Source organism: Pseudorasbora parva, chromosome 1 (genome assembly GCF_024679245.1).
Source record: "Pseudorasbora parva isolate DD20220531a chromosome 1, ASM2467924v1, whole genome shotgun sequence".
Classification (NCBI taxonomy): domain Eukaryota; kingdom Metazoa; phylum Chordata; class Actinopteri; order Cypriniformes; family Gobionidae; genus Pseudorasbora; species Pseudorasbora parva.
The window spans coordinates 66,355,339-66,370,713 of record NC_090172.1 but is presented as its reverse complement, the minus strand read 5'-3'; the positions used below and the strand labels follow the sequence as shown (position 1 = coordinate 66,370,713).

General features: G+C 36.9%; 2 protein-coding genes and 1 pseudogene across 2 annotated transcripts in view; 1 reads left to right on the top strand and 2 right to left on the bottom strand.

Annotated features, from left to right (window-relative positions):
• The window catches only part of LOC137080903 (uncharacterized), a 470,496-nt gene that overhangs the window by 410,268 nt on the left and 44,853 nt on the right, over positions 1 to 15,375 (top strand). The gene's annotated exons all lie outside the window — the stretch shown is intronic.
• Positions 3,917 to 5,795, bottom strand: LOC137073615 (uncharacterized; annotated as a pseudogene).
• On the bottom strand, positions 5,793 to 6,596 carry LOC137073550 (uncharacterized). The gene is given in 4 exon segments (XM_067442202.1): positions 5,793 to 6,153; positions 6,188 to 6,278; positions 6,281 to 6,475; positions 6,527 to 6,596. Coding segments are annotated over 4 exon segments (636 nt in total). The 3' UTR covers positions 5,793 to 5,873.

Below are 15,375 nucleotides of genomic sequence, written 5' to 3'. Positions count from 1 at the left end.
TTGAGGCGTCTGGTCCGGTCCTATGGCTGTTGGAAGAATGAACAGATCAGAGAATAAATAAATAAAAACACTTGAAAGACGCAGTGTGTCATCATGTTTTTGTCTACCGTATATGAGAAGGTTGCGATATGATTCTAGAGAAGTATACAAATGAGACCGCAAGATCTCTCCCATGTTGGCGTGTACGATCATAATAACATTTCCGTGCGACTGCCACTAGGGGGCAAACTCCGACAGTCGTGTCCGAATGTCGTGTGCAGTGGAAAGGCATCGCAAACTGCGCATGCGTCAACGCGCCGCGGCCAGGAGGAAATCAATCGTGGGACGGGTTCTTGTTGTCTCCGTGATTTATGCTGCGTTCCAGTTCGTTTTTATCATGCCCTTCACTCGCAAACTTCCCTCCGTCTCGTTCACTCGGATGTGCGTCATGCCTACGTTGCATGAGTGCCCACTACTGGCGGAAACTTTGCAATGGACTGAACTGGAACGCCCTAAGCCCTTGATCACTTGGAATCCACATATGGAGTTGATATATTATTTATTTTTTACCTTTACGAAATTGTTTAATGCAGCATTCTATATGTATATGGATGTGTTTGGGTTGTTTTAAATGTTTTTAAAAATAGTTATAGTTGTTTGTGGTGGGGTAAATTAAACGTGATATGTGGTGACGTCACAATCGCGTTGCATTGTGGTATATGAAGCTGCCTGAAGTGTACATATGAAGTAGACTCGCTCACTCGGTCAAAATCGAGGGAGCAAGGGTCTGTCCATACAAACTTCCCTTGTCCACTTCACGAAGTGGAACGCACTTCAAAATGGCGGCAGGGATTCCCCCAAGGGGAAGTGCTTAGGGAAGTTTGCAAGTGCGTGTCTTAAAGTGGAGTGGAACGCAGCAATGATTGCCTCCCAGCGGGACCGCGAAGTGTCGAGCTCCAGGTAAGAATTGTGTTTGTCATGTCGTTCTCAATGCAAATGTTAACTTATTTAATGGCAAGATTTTTAAATTGTTTGTTTCTGTTATCATGTCGGTGCCACAGCCTTAGTGTTAGGCGTACAGGTAACTTTAAGCCTAATTATGCTGCGCGCACGTGCAAAAATTAAATTACAAGTATTTAATGTGCAAAAACAAGTGAAAAATGCTTATATTTGTATTAAAGTTATTAAACTATATGATTGGTCTCATCATTTGTTAGTCCCTTTGAATAAAAACGTCTGCTAAATGATCAAATGTAAAACACAACTATTCTAGTTGTTTAACTATGTAATTTGGTAACTAAGTTAAACCCTAAAGCTCATGGTTTGCATAGATAACGTTATACAACGATTGTGTGTGACAGTGAAAGCTGTGTGACACTGACAAAAAGCAAAAGTTAGAATAAATGTAATGTGATTTGTTGACCGGTATGTTCCTTTTGTGATCATTAATAGTCAATTTTGTGCCAATTCACTTTAAAAGAGTTAATGTTTTAGTGAACTTGAGTTTGCAAATTGCTCTAATGTAGTTAAAATATAGCTAAAATATAAACTTCTATCAGTTGCATTCATGTAACTGCAACATATATGAATCTAAATGATGTACAATATTACAATTTTGTAATAGAAAGTAAGTAACTGTATAAGAATATATTGTTATACTGAAAAACATTATATTGAAACGTGTTTCTAATATTCATGTATGTAAATGGCTGGTCAAGAAGATTTTCTTTTTCTTCCACAGAAAGATCTTCATGAAAACATTTGAAGACCACGCAAGAAGAACAGGTCCAGCCTCAGACTGGTTCATCCCATGAGGACTGGTTCAGTTCTGAAGGGGAAGTGTTGAAGAAGTTTATGTACTCTGAGTTGTAAGACTTGTACTAATGTTAACAAATGAGACTTTATTGTAATGTATTAACTAACATGAACTAACAATGAGCAATACATTATTACAGTATTTATTAAACTTTGTCAATTTTTAACGTTTAGTTCACCCAAAAATGTATGTTGTTAAAATGACCCTCATGTCGTTCCAAACCCATAAGACGTTCATTTATTTTCAGAACACAACAAATAAAGCTTTAATATGTGTACTATAATTACTATGTGAAATAAGTTAATATAGTAATTGATATAGATACTGATATAGATATCCATATTTATAACCTTATTGACTAAAATAACCAGCTCATGGCAGACGACTTGCGTCCAGAGAGTGATCCGAGTGATGCGATGTAGGAGTAGCGTAAGCTTCAACGTCTCTCTGGGCAACAAAATCAAGCGCTTCTCTTTTATCGAATCCTCTTTAAATTCAAATTCGTGACCAGTGTTTTGTTTTCCTCTATTCTCTGCATAACCGCATTCATCAATACATCATGCTTCAGGTCAGAGGTCAGTCTTTTGGCGTAAGTAGACGCGCACGGTTGACTGCCGGAAGATAGATATTTTAATCTAAAGTCAAAAATATGGATATTTTTCTAATAAAAAATGCATAGCTTCTCTTCAGAAGGCCTTTATTAAAAGATTTTTTTAAATGTCCTGATAATTTACTCACCCCCATGTCATCAAAGATGTTCATGTCTTTCTTTTTTCAGTCGAAAAGAAATTCAGTTTCTTGAAGAAAATATTCCAGGATTTTTCATCATATAATGGTTTTTAGTTGCAACCAAAATACTGAAGGTCCAAATCAATGCAGTTCCACCTCCGTGTTTACAAAGCGCTCATGTGAAGACTAATACAAACACCCTCTAGCCAATAAAAAAAAGATAAAACAACGATATTGGATGATTTTGAAGTTGAAAATTGAGTGTTTTTGCTAAAGGGTGTTTATTAGTCTTCACATGAGCGCTTTGTAAACACGAGGGCGAGACTTCTGCCTACGTCTATGTGACCATTTACACGTGATTGTCATCCTTGGCACCTCGCAGAGCTGAGCAAGTTGAACAATTAAGGTTGAAAAGTATGTTCATTGTTTTAAATGACTGATCGTTTGACTAGATAAGACCCTATTCCTCATCTGGGATCACGCAGAGGCTATGAAGCCCTTTGAAACGGCGTTGATCTGGACCTTCAACATTTTGGTTGCAACTGAAAAGCATTATATGATGAACAATCCTGGAATCGTTGTTTTCTTCAAGAAACTTAATTTCTTTTCCACTGAAGAAATAAAGACATGAACATCTTGGATGAGATGGGGGTGAGTAAATTATCAGTCAATTTTCATTTTGTGGTGAACTAATCCGTTCATTATCTTTGATTGATGGCCATGACACTGTGTTCAATGTATTTTGTTGTTGTTTTTTGGGGTTTTGTTTTTTTCCTGAGCAAAGTTCAGTTTGCTATCAAGTTGGAATTGTAAATTACTCATGTGGAGTATAATTTGAGTATTTCATTTTGTGTTGAAATAAAAGTGTTTCCATCACAAATTTGTGTATGTCATTGATTGAAATCATATATGGTTAGTATATGCAGAGATGTTGTAATATTGACTGAAATCATGTATGATTAGTATATGTAGTTTATATGTAATATTATATAAACTTGAAGAGCTAACACCATTTCCCTATTAAAAAAATATGAAATCTATATAAAAAGCATATAAACAAATGACACAAAATGTAAATAAATCCTATATGACTTTAATATGACTAGCATATGATTCAGTATAAGAACTTTATATGATTTGTATATGAATATCATGTATTTTCTACTAATACCATATACCATTGCATACAGTTTACATGTAAAACTCATATAAGATTTTTGCAGGATTCATACATGACCCAAAAGTTTTCTGTGTGCTTTTTAGTATGAAATGGGCCATAAACAGTCTGATTTTGTGTATGACATATATGGGACTTACATTAAACATATAAGATAAATCTGATTTAAGTAAGGAACATATATGGTCGCTATATATGAACCATATAGGTTTTTTTCATATGGGCTCCCTCGTTGTAGCGGCTAATAACAGGTCATCCACATATTGTATCAGTACTGTATTGTTTGGCAACATGCAATTCATCAACTTGTCCTTTAAAATGTTGTTAAAAATCCCTGGGGATAGGACAAACCCTTGTGCTAGCTTAGTATATGTATATTGCTGTCCTCTGTACTGGAAGGCCAAGCAATCCTGACATTCTTCAGACAGCGGAATGCAAAAGAATGCATTTGCCAGATCAATACATGTGAAGTACTGATGTTTCACTGTCAAATTTGATAATGAAGTATATGGGTTAGGGACTGGTAGAGTCTGGGTTTTCACTTTCGCATTTATTTTTCTCATGTCATGTACCATCCTATACTTATTGGTGCCATGTTTTGGCACCGGCAGTATGGGCGTGTTCCAATTAGACGTTGTTTGACGCAGCACCCCCGACTCCAACAGGCCCAAAATTGTTTCGGCTATTCCTGCCTCTGCCTCTGGCCTATTCCTATACTGCTCTTCCCAGATTGGGTCATAGTCTGATAACACAAAGGACACAGGATCCGTATCACAATAACCCACATCCGTAGGGCCAGTAGACCAAATCCTGGAGTCCATTGAGCCAATCAATTCTTCTGCTGCCTCATCATCTGTGTTCTCCCTTCCATGACACCTTGTTAACCATACATGCCTCAACTCTCCTACATCTTTAGTATCTACCTTGATGTAATATGCTTCATTCGTTTCTGAAAACAAGACATTTGAGATCAATGTTTCCACCCAATCCTCTGCCTCCAATAATCTCTTTGTCATTTTTCCCAGTTCCCTAGCCTCATGCCCTGGGTTCAATGCCAGTGACACATGAGGTGCAGCTGTGTCTGTCATTTTGTACCAGCTTTCCTGTTCCATGCCTAATGAAATTGTACCAACGACCCCCTCTTTCCCTATCAATAACCCTTGTCCTTTTACTTCCCATTTTTGTCCCTCTATCTCACTGAAAGCTTCTTCATAGGTGATGTCACCCATCCTGTCATAGTTTAACGTACAATGAAAAGGGTCTGGAGGTGGTATGTAAGTTCCTAAACTTGAAATCCAGGGTTTCCAGAGGTTGTATGCTGCAATCAAACTATCAGGCTTAACCCCTGTGTCCAGCTCCACCCAGTATATATCAGCCCCCTCCCCTTGTTTTGCTGGGGTTAGTAGCCATTGCCCATTTTGGCTTGCCGCCAACCCCCCTTCTTTTGAACAATTATGAATCGTACCATTTGGGAAGGAGATGATTATACCATCGGGTGAACACAAAATGCTGGCTCCTAATTTGATTAACAAATCTCTGCCCAACAACGGCACAGGGGCCTTTGTGGAGTAAAGAAAGTTATGACAGAGCCTTTGTCCAGCCACCCTCACAGAAAGTGGTTTTGTAATAGGCCAAGTTTCTGCCTCCCCAGAGAACCTCATGACTTCAATTCTTTTGTCGGTCAACATGTCATCTGTCACCCCCCCTTCAATGACAGTTGAGTATGTGGCCCCAGTGTCTACCAGGGCCTTCAGTGGCCTTCTATTGACCATCATTTGCAGTAGGGCCTCTGCCTTTGTCCCCTCTGCAGGTTCTCTGTGGGCCTCGTCAATAAGTTTCCGCATTCTTCCCCAGATCCCACACCGGGAATTGTGTGGGCATCTGATTCTCAACTGGGTATTGAGCTGGGGAGGAAATGAAACCATTAGGGCCTGGTCGTCTGCCTCAACCATTACTGCCACCTCTAAGAGGACCCCATCCCCCTGCAGGTGCAGCCCCTTGCATTGGACATTCATTTCTCCAATGATTCATATCTCCACACACAAAGCACCCCATAGGGTTGACTGCAGCATAACCACCTCCTCTGCCCCATTGTCCCCGCCCCCTATTGTATCCAAATCTTCCTCCCCTCGACTCTATTAAATATTGTGGGGTGGTCAATTGACCTGTCTGTCATTGCAGATGACGGACCAGTTGTTGCTGTACTATCTGTTGATTCATCTGAATATCTTTTGGATTTTTCTTATTTTTTCTTATTTTTTGTTTCAATAGCTGGAGTTCCAATTTTTCCACTTCCCCACTTTCCTTCTCTTCCTTTTCCATCACTCTATCTGTGAAATGCACAAAATGCCTCACCCAAACTTCTTCCGTGGCCACTGGAATATCTGGGTTATTATTCATAGCCTGTTGTATGGCTGTGGGAACTCCTCCTAATACAGCTGCCCTAAAACAGCTGCCCTAAACATTTCTTTGGAAAGCTGTGTAGCATTCTGATACTCCTCCACCTGTGCAGGTATGCAGAGGCCGACTCCCCAGGCTTAATCTTGAACTTAACATTTTGGTAGGTCGTGGCTGGTGAGGGTAATGTGTTTTTAATGCCATGCTCAAATCAGATAAATGTTTGACTAGTGGTGCTTTATTACTCACATCCACAGTTCCTGCATCTTCTTCGATTGCTGCTAATTTTGACATAGGCACCAGACTCCCAAGCAGCATCCTGACATCACCCATAGCCAGTTCCCCTCCAACAGTCAATGCAGTCAATTTAGTTATCACTCACATTCTGTTCAGTTGAATCTGTCTTTTTTCTCTTTCCTCCTCCATACACATCCTCCTCTGTCTCTTCTCCTCCTCCTCTCTCTGCTTGTTCATCATAACTTTCTTCTTCCGGCTCATCCCCCATCTTGCTCTTGCTCTCATTTCTTTCTTCACTTACTCTCCTCTGCCTGCCTTCACTAGACCTCTTTCTTTCGTCACTGATGCTCTGCCTTATCTCTTTCAACTACTCCCTTTCCAAGCTTATCAGCAGTTCAGTTTCTCTCACCCTCTCCTCCCTTTCTTTCTTTAATTGGTCCTGGACTATTTTCTCATCTCTCTATGAAGTCTATCTATCTCTTTTTTTGCTTTTCCTTTGTTCCATTTCTTCTCCTCACTCAAATTTATTTTTTATTTTAATAAAAAAAAAAATTCTCTAGCAACAGCTGTCTATGAGTCCTTATTTCCATCCTTCTAATGTTTTCAGCTAAATCACTTTTCCCATTGTCTCATCTGTCGAATTTTCAACTCATTTCAACAATCCCTCAGCTCCTTGTCCCTTTTCTTTTTATCTCTCGGCTCAGTCTGAGCCAACACCATTCCCTTAATTTTATCCCAATCATCCTTTATAATTTTTCCTTTTTTTCCTTCCATTTTCTTCCCTTCTATATACTTATGCTATTATCTAGTTAATACAAGTTAGTTAATTAAAATACTTAAATGTCTAACTTTGTTACTTCTTCGTATAAGTATATATATTTATATAGTCTATATTGCCAAATTACCTACATTTTATACACCTGTACCACCTAAACTATTTTTGCACACATATGCCTCCAATTTCTCCTTTTTTTCCCTAAGTATATACTAAAACCTTTAAAATAATTCTGTATTCACCCAAGAATACTTATCCTTTAACCTTGAGCACAACCAAGCACTCTTAAATATAAAACCTTTAAGCTTGCATACAGCCAAGTATACAATAGCTTTAACCTTAAACCTTTAACCTCGAGCACAACCAAGTACTCTAAAAAAATTAACTAAAATAATAAACTAAAATAAAAAACCTTAAAGCCCGTATTCCCTCACGCAGGTCTACTGAATGCTTTTTAACCTTTTCTACCCAAGTATACCGGCCGCCGTATACTACACACCAGTGCCCCAGGGTAGAATAACCTTTTTGACTCGCTTTAGTATTACTATTTTACTCCATCAACACTTTTTCGTATTTAACACAATAATTTGGATATAGCCAATAGCAGATCTTTGTATTAAAACAGGTGTCTGCTTACCTTTGTTTTGTTGCTGCGCAGCTTGTGTTGAACCGAAGAGGGTTGAAGTCCTTTTCAGGAGTCCTCCTGTTGGATCGATCTCCAATGGACCGATCCGGGTGCCCCCTCCAAATTGTTGGACTTTTTTCCCCCATGGTCCTCCCCAAGTTCAATGATCGGCCAGGAGTCGAGTTATCAATCAAAAGTATACATTTATTAAAGTAACAGCGGGGTCCAATTGGGGTGTCCTGCGTCATCAGTCTCCTGGCAGCATTTCTATGAACTTAGGTTAACACACACACACATACACACACACACACACACACACACACACACACACACACACAAAGAAAGTACAGCTCTGGTATTTTCCATCTTGGAGATCCACTACCCCCTCTGTCTAACCCTTGCTTGACCTCGTACCACGTGGTACCACCTATCCTTATCCTTAGTTTCGTTTCACACTCTTTATAGCATCCTGCAAAAATCTCAGCACATTTCCTAAACTTCTGTACATTTGCAAGTTAAATCATCATAAGCAGATTGAAGAACAACTCAATTCATAATGAACATCACTCAATCATTAATACTTCATGGTGAAAAACATAATTTATTCTATATACTTAATACTTTATACTGTGAATCATAATATGCCACATGATTAATACTTCATATCCTAATATGCGACTACATGAAAATAATGAACATATCCTTGAACTAAATGAAAATATCCTTCACTTTACAAAATTAATTACATTACTGTCTTTATTTGTCTTTAAAATATGTTTATTTGGATACATTTTAGGAGAACTAAAAAGGGGAAAAAATAATTATAGATTTTGTTTGCCAAATGCACAATATTAATAACCCGCACAACTATCAGGAAAATGACACTCTCAGAAAACATGAATGTTTAATATTGTGGTCATGTGTTTATTGTGGAGATCAAAAAGAGTTTGTCAAATGTATGACTGTTATAAAAGCTTCTGACCTTTACAGGATATGAGTATGAATATGTTTCTGTCAGTTTTGAGCTGTTATTCTGTCTTGTAAAGGGATATTTATTCAGCACTGTACATTGAGGACATCTAGTGTTGAAACTGATGAATAATGATATCACTGATGATGATGATGATGATGATGATGATGATGTCATCAACATTAAATATTAATATAATTAAAGCATCTTCAGCTCTTTCTGGCATTTTATCTTCTTTGTAAAACTTTTTCAGAATTATAAGTAATATATTCACTCTTGTGTTGCTGTATATCATGTTTCTCTAATCTTAAGTTACTCAATCACGTAAAACTGTTTTAAAGTTCAGTTCTGCTCTTTCTCTTTATGATGGATGTGTGGAAACGGCTTTAGCCCAGTCGAGTCAGAATTACTGTTATAATGTCAGTGTTTACACGCTAAAGCTTATTTTAATCTGCTTTGTTATACTAAAGGGGAAAGCTGCTGAGTGCGGAAGAGAAGAGAGAAGAGTAAGAAGAAACTTCTCAGGTTTTACATGCTGAAAGTCAGGCACGTGTGTGTGTGTGTGTGTGTGTGTGTGGGGGGGGGGTGCTCGAGCACCTGCCTCTTTGCCCCTTGATGCCCAGAGTGCCCTTTTTGTCAAGGCACAAAAAAAACTATATATACAGGGTTGCCAACTTTTAAGTTCAGGTTGGAGTGAGATTTTTTGGGGGCCGGGGTTGTGCGTAATGCTTTTGAGACTTGATTCAGTATCAGTTTATATCTAGTATATATACTATACATAATAAGAAAAAATATATTTGTTTTAGCACTAGTTTAAACATTTCTTGGGTCAAATTATATGTGCCATTCCTTAATATTCACTTATATGCTTATATAAGTATTAAAAATATTAGGATGCAAGTTATTCAAGTTTTGAAATTTCACATTTAAAGAAATCTAGTGTTTGATCATCATATCTAAATATTTATTAGAATGCAAAGACTGCAATATATTTTTGAGCAACTAGATTAGATACATGGATATTTATTAAAGAGCCATAAGGCACCTAATGGATAATGGCATTACAAATAAACTTTTTTTTTTTTTTTTTGGCCACAAAATGACTGTATTTGTCCTCTTTGAATTGGAATTCTCTATTTTAACATTAATTACTAAACATATTGTAATATAAATATTAGAAGAAATATATACAAATATTAAAAGAAAAATATTTTAAGTGGTCATTTATTTACAATAGCCTAATTTTTGCACAAATAGTATTTAGTACCAAAAGATCTCCTCAAAATATTCAATAAATATAATTTAATGAGTATGAGTGTGACCTATTAGTAAGGAATACCTGATGGCTAAATACAAGAATAACATTAATATTAACAATGTTGAATCTCTATCACTCTCCATAATAAAACGATCCTGTAAATATGGCTGACTTAATAATCAATAAACACTAACACTATGCTGTACTGTTTACCAAAACTTGCAGCAAACATCTATATGGTGAAACTGTTGTGTATCCGCTTAAGCCATTTAAATTCATTGGCACAGCGCTAGAAGTATTGAGCGCTCATGGGCCACGTGACCAGCGCGCGCCGCAGGGAGAAGAGAGCCTGCAACTCCGCTTTTCAACGCCTCTGGCTTTAACATTATGCCACATTAGCGCCAAAACGCTGTTTATTGTTTGAATTTCATTAAAACACATTTAAAAAAAAATAAAGCTTATAGCTTTGTTTAATATCAAAAGCAGGTTTGGCAATTTGGCGTGAGATTGAGTTGGGCGGAGTGAGAGCGTGACACAGAGCCTGAAAGCGTGAGAGTTGGCAACCCTGCTAATAGTGACACACTCCTTTCTGATACGCGTTTCAATACAGATGTTTCTGTATTGATATGGCAGCAAATGCTGTAGTGCAGTTTTGATAAGAAACCTTTAAAAGGTCAAAAGTTAAACAAATATTTTAACAATGATTCCACTTATTAATAACTCTGGGATTAGAAACTGTTATACTTATGGTTCTGCTATACAGAATAGTAAAGAACAGCTGTTATAGTAAACTGTGTAGGTAGGACATGGTCATTATTCAAAATCAACGTGGCCCGTTACGTACAGTACTGAATAGTTTTATTTAACGTCAGGTCAGTATCTGTGGCTATTTTCATGGCAAAAACTGAGTTACAAATATACAAGAGTTACATTTATGCAATAAAAATAAAAACCAAGCAAAAAAACACACAAAAGACAGCAATATTATACAAGATTTTTAACATTAACTTCTAAAACCTTTTCTGGTAAAATCTTTTAATCTTAAATTCCTAAATTAATCCTTTAGTGGGTTTGCTGCCTTTGCTGCTGATACTGCTGGAGTATATCTGAGACTATAGACATTAAAACAAGCGCTAACACTTTACTTGAAGGGGTGTGCATCAGACTGACATGACACATTCATAATCATGACATGTCTTTGTTAGTGATAGTGACAAACTTTAAAATGTAAAGTTGTCATAAACACATCTCACATAATGTCATCTTTGCATTAAAATGACATTATTGAGCGAATGACACTTAATGACAGATATCATAAACATGCATAAAAACTCCTTCATATTCATAATCTGGGTATTTTCATACCTTTTCCAGAAATCTACTAGGGCCATATCTCATGTACTCTGCACTCTGATGTTGGGTCAGGTTCATTTTATATTGACATCGATATTTTTAATAATACATTTTAAAGTATTATTTCCAGAAATATATTATTGAGTTTAGAGGCTATAGTGATTTTGCTGTTGTAAACACTACTGTTGCAGAAAAACATATTTTTATTTTCATATTAAAATTAGTGCTGGGAATCAATTAAACAAATTAACTAATGTAATTTGTAATTCTGTAATTAATCTGTAATTAATCAAGATAAATCACGATTTAAAAACATGGGCGTTTGTAATATTTTGATATTGTAATCATTTCAGTTACTCTCCAAATTAATGTAGAAACAATTTAAAGACAACATATTGTAAATATGTGTTGTATTGGCATCTTTTTAGGAATGAAGGCCAGTATCACTGACACTAATGTCTCTATGAAACATTATGACATTGCATTACAGTATAAATGAAAGCTACCAATTTCAATATTTATTAGGCTTTAAAAAAAACACTTAATTTAAGTGAACTTAAAACAATATAAACCCATTATAATAAATGTTATATTTACCGGTGGCCTTTTAGACAGAAAACGTAATAGTAACACGTTTCTGAACTGCACAAATAAATTAAAGCCTACAGATGAATTATCATTAAAGCTACACTTTTCTCTGTGATGAACATTATTGACATGAACATGATTGAAACCTGTTCTGAATTTATATAACGTTATATTTTTAATGATATATTACAGATGTAGAGATGTGATAAAAACAGATATAGGCTAATTCAGAGGATGAAAAATCAGTATAAGCCTTTACCAGTGTTTTTAAATAAATACTGGCGTAAAAATAATAGGTTAAAGTATAAATAGTTGTTATTAAAATAACAAAGACAAGACTGTGTAACTCTACGCCCGTGAAACTTTTCTCCCTCAAACAGCAAACTAACGTTAATGTTAGTTCTACAAGCTACACACACAGGAAACAGCAATATAAACAACAGCTCCATGCTCTCTCCACGTCGTTCGTGTAAAATGATACCAAATAATAACTAACTAAACAAACACTTATCTGAGAACAACACTAACATTACTTCTGTATTGAAGAATCCGCTTCAGTCCACTCTCCACTGGCGCGCGAGCGGCGATGATGTCGTCGGGTCATCATCATATAATTCATTTTATTGTTTAATTTATTTAATTTTACTAATAGTTAGATTGGACAGGCCTTCACAAAAGGGCCTTGGCGTGAGACTCACGCTTTCAGGCTCTGTCTCACGCTCTCACTCCGCCCAACTCAATCTCACGCCAAATTGCCAAACCTGCTTTTGATATTAAACAAAGCTATAAGCTTTATTTTTTTAAAATGTGTTTTAATGAAATTCAAACAATAAAGAGCGTTTTGGCGCTAATGTGGCATAATGTTAAAGCCAGAGGCGTTGAAAAGCGGAGTTGCAGGCTCTCTTCTCCCTGCGGCGCGCGCTGGTCACGTGGCCCATGAGCGCTCAATACTTCTAGCGCTGTGCCAATGAATTTAAATGGCTTAAGCGGATGCACAACAGTTTCACCATATAGATGTTTGCTGCAAGTTTTGGTAAACAGTACAGCATAGTGTTAGTGTGTATTGATTATTAAGTCAGCCATATTTACAGGATCGTTTTATTATGGAGAGTGATAGAGATTCAACATTGTTAATATTAATGTTATTCTTGTATTTAGCCCTCAGGTATTCCTTACTAATAGGTCACACTCATACTCATTAAATTATATTTATTGAATATTTTGAGGAGATCTTTTGGTACTAAATACTATTTGTGCAAAAATTAGGCTATTGTAAATAAATGACCACTTAAAATATTTTTCTTTTAATATTTGTATATATTTCTTCTAATATTTATATTACAATATGTTTAGTAATTAATGTTAAAATAGAGAATTCCAATTCAAAGAGGACAAATACAGTCATTTTGTGGCCAAAAAAAAAAAAAGTTTATTTGTAATGCCATTAGGTGCCTTATGGCTCTTTAATAAATATACATGTATCTAATCTAGTTGCTCAAAAAAGTATTGCAGTCTTTGCATTCTAATAAATATTTAGATATGATGATCAAACACTAGATTTCTTTAAATGTGAAATTTCAAAACTTGAATAGCTTGCATCCTAATATTTTTAATAATGATACTTATATAAGCACTCACAAGTGAATATTAAGGAATGGCACATATAATTTGACCCAAGAAACTGGTCTAGTAAACTAGTGCTAAAACAAACATATTTTTTCTTATTATGTATAGTATATATACTATACTAAGCATTACGCGCACCCCCCCCCCCCCAGCCCCAAAAAACTCACTCCAACCTGAACTTAAAAGTTGGCAACCCTGGAGTCACTATATATTGCTGTATTGATATTTTGAGCACAGCCCGATTAAAAGCCTTGTTCCATGCGCCCCTTTTATACTTTGAGCACCTGCCCCTCCAACGGTCTCTTCACGGCCCTGTTGATATTGTTCTGCTTTGTTATACTGAGGGCGAGCTGTTGAGTGCAGAAGAGAAGGGAGAGAGAGAGAGGAAGGATGAGGAGGAGCAAGAAGAAACTTTTCTCAGTTCGACACGCGAATCTTCATCAGAAACACACTCAAGAATCAAGAGCTTCTTCAGAAACACACTCAAGAGCTTCGTCAGGACCGACAGCGTCAGGTTTGGTGAGTGTAATGCTGGAAAAGGCATTAATCAGTTATTTGCTTTATTAATTTGTGCGGATAATCTGTTATAAGTGAAGCTGTGAACGCGCAAACACTGAAACGAAACCGAAACTACACACAGTGTGACGCACATTGAAATAAATAACTTAGTCGCTGTTTGGAATAACTAAATAAGGGCGTTTTCACACCTGAAAGTCCGCACAAAGGTCCGAACCAAAGTTTGTGTTTGGACATTTGGTTCTTTTGGTTTGCTTTCACATTGCAGTTATGTCAGCGCAGCGCACCAAAGAACTTTACATGACGCACTGGCGTCCTGTCGTCATCATCTCTGTGGGCTGCAACTTAACATTGATTGGTTTGTTAGCGGACGTGCGTCTGACGTCAGTGTGTTGTCAATTCAGCGGCTAACTTTGACAAGAATGAATGAACAGACGCATCGTTGCCAATACTGTTAATATTATGGGATTACTATCTGCAGCACCAACTATACTCGAGGCAAATTCACCAAATGAACGTCCTCGTTGTGCAAACATTTTATCGGCGCCGACAGAAAGGAGGAGCTCCTAGAAGATAGGCTTTTTAGCCAAACAATGTATTTTATTTTATAGTTATGTTTAAATATTATAATGTTATTTTTAAATTTCATCTAGGCTATATTGATTATGAAACGTGCACAGATGTGCAATATATGGTCAAAGACATCGAGTCAGAAATAATTTTGAACACTTCATTAAGATTTGTTTTGAAGAAAGCTTTATTTTATATCTTAATTTTAATAAATGTTTCATCGTTTGCCTGAATTTAATAAATAAGCTTAAATAAATAATATAAAATCCCGTGACGGAGTGATCATTTGCGTTGCACATGAACTGAAGCGGTCTCATAAATAAACCGAAACTCATTCGAGCACGCTGTTCACGCGAGTACACAAGCGGTTCTGGATAAAATGCTGCGCGCTCCATCACTGCTGCTCACATGTGCTGTGAGTTTAATCTGTGTTTTTTCACTAATCCTACACCAGAACTTCCTGTAAATGGTCTGAAAGTCCGAACTATACAGAAAATGCTTTCACACAAGAAACGAAACCGAACCTTTGTTCAGTTTGGTCCGGACCGAGACTACCTCTTTTCGTCGGACCAAATTTCGTCTGTTTGGTCCGGACCATGGTCCAAGGGAGGTTTCACACCTGTAATTTTGGTTCGTACCAAACTGAAAAGTCCGAAAATCCGGACCAAACAAGGTAGGTGTGAAAGCACCCTCAAACACTCCAGCTGTGAGATTATTATATAACACTTTAAGGGTGCTTTCACACCTACCTTGTTTGGT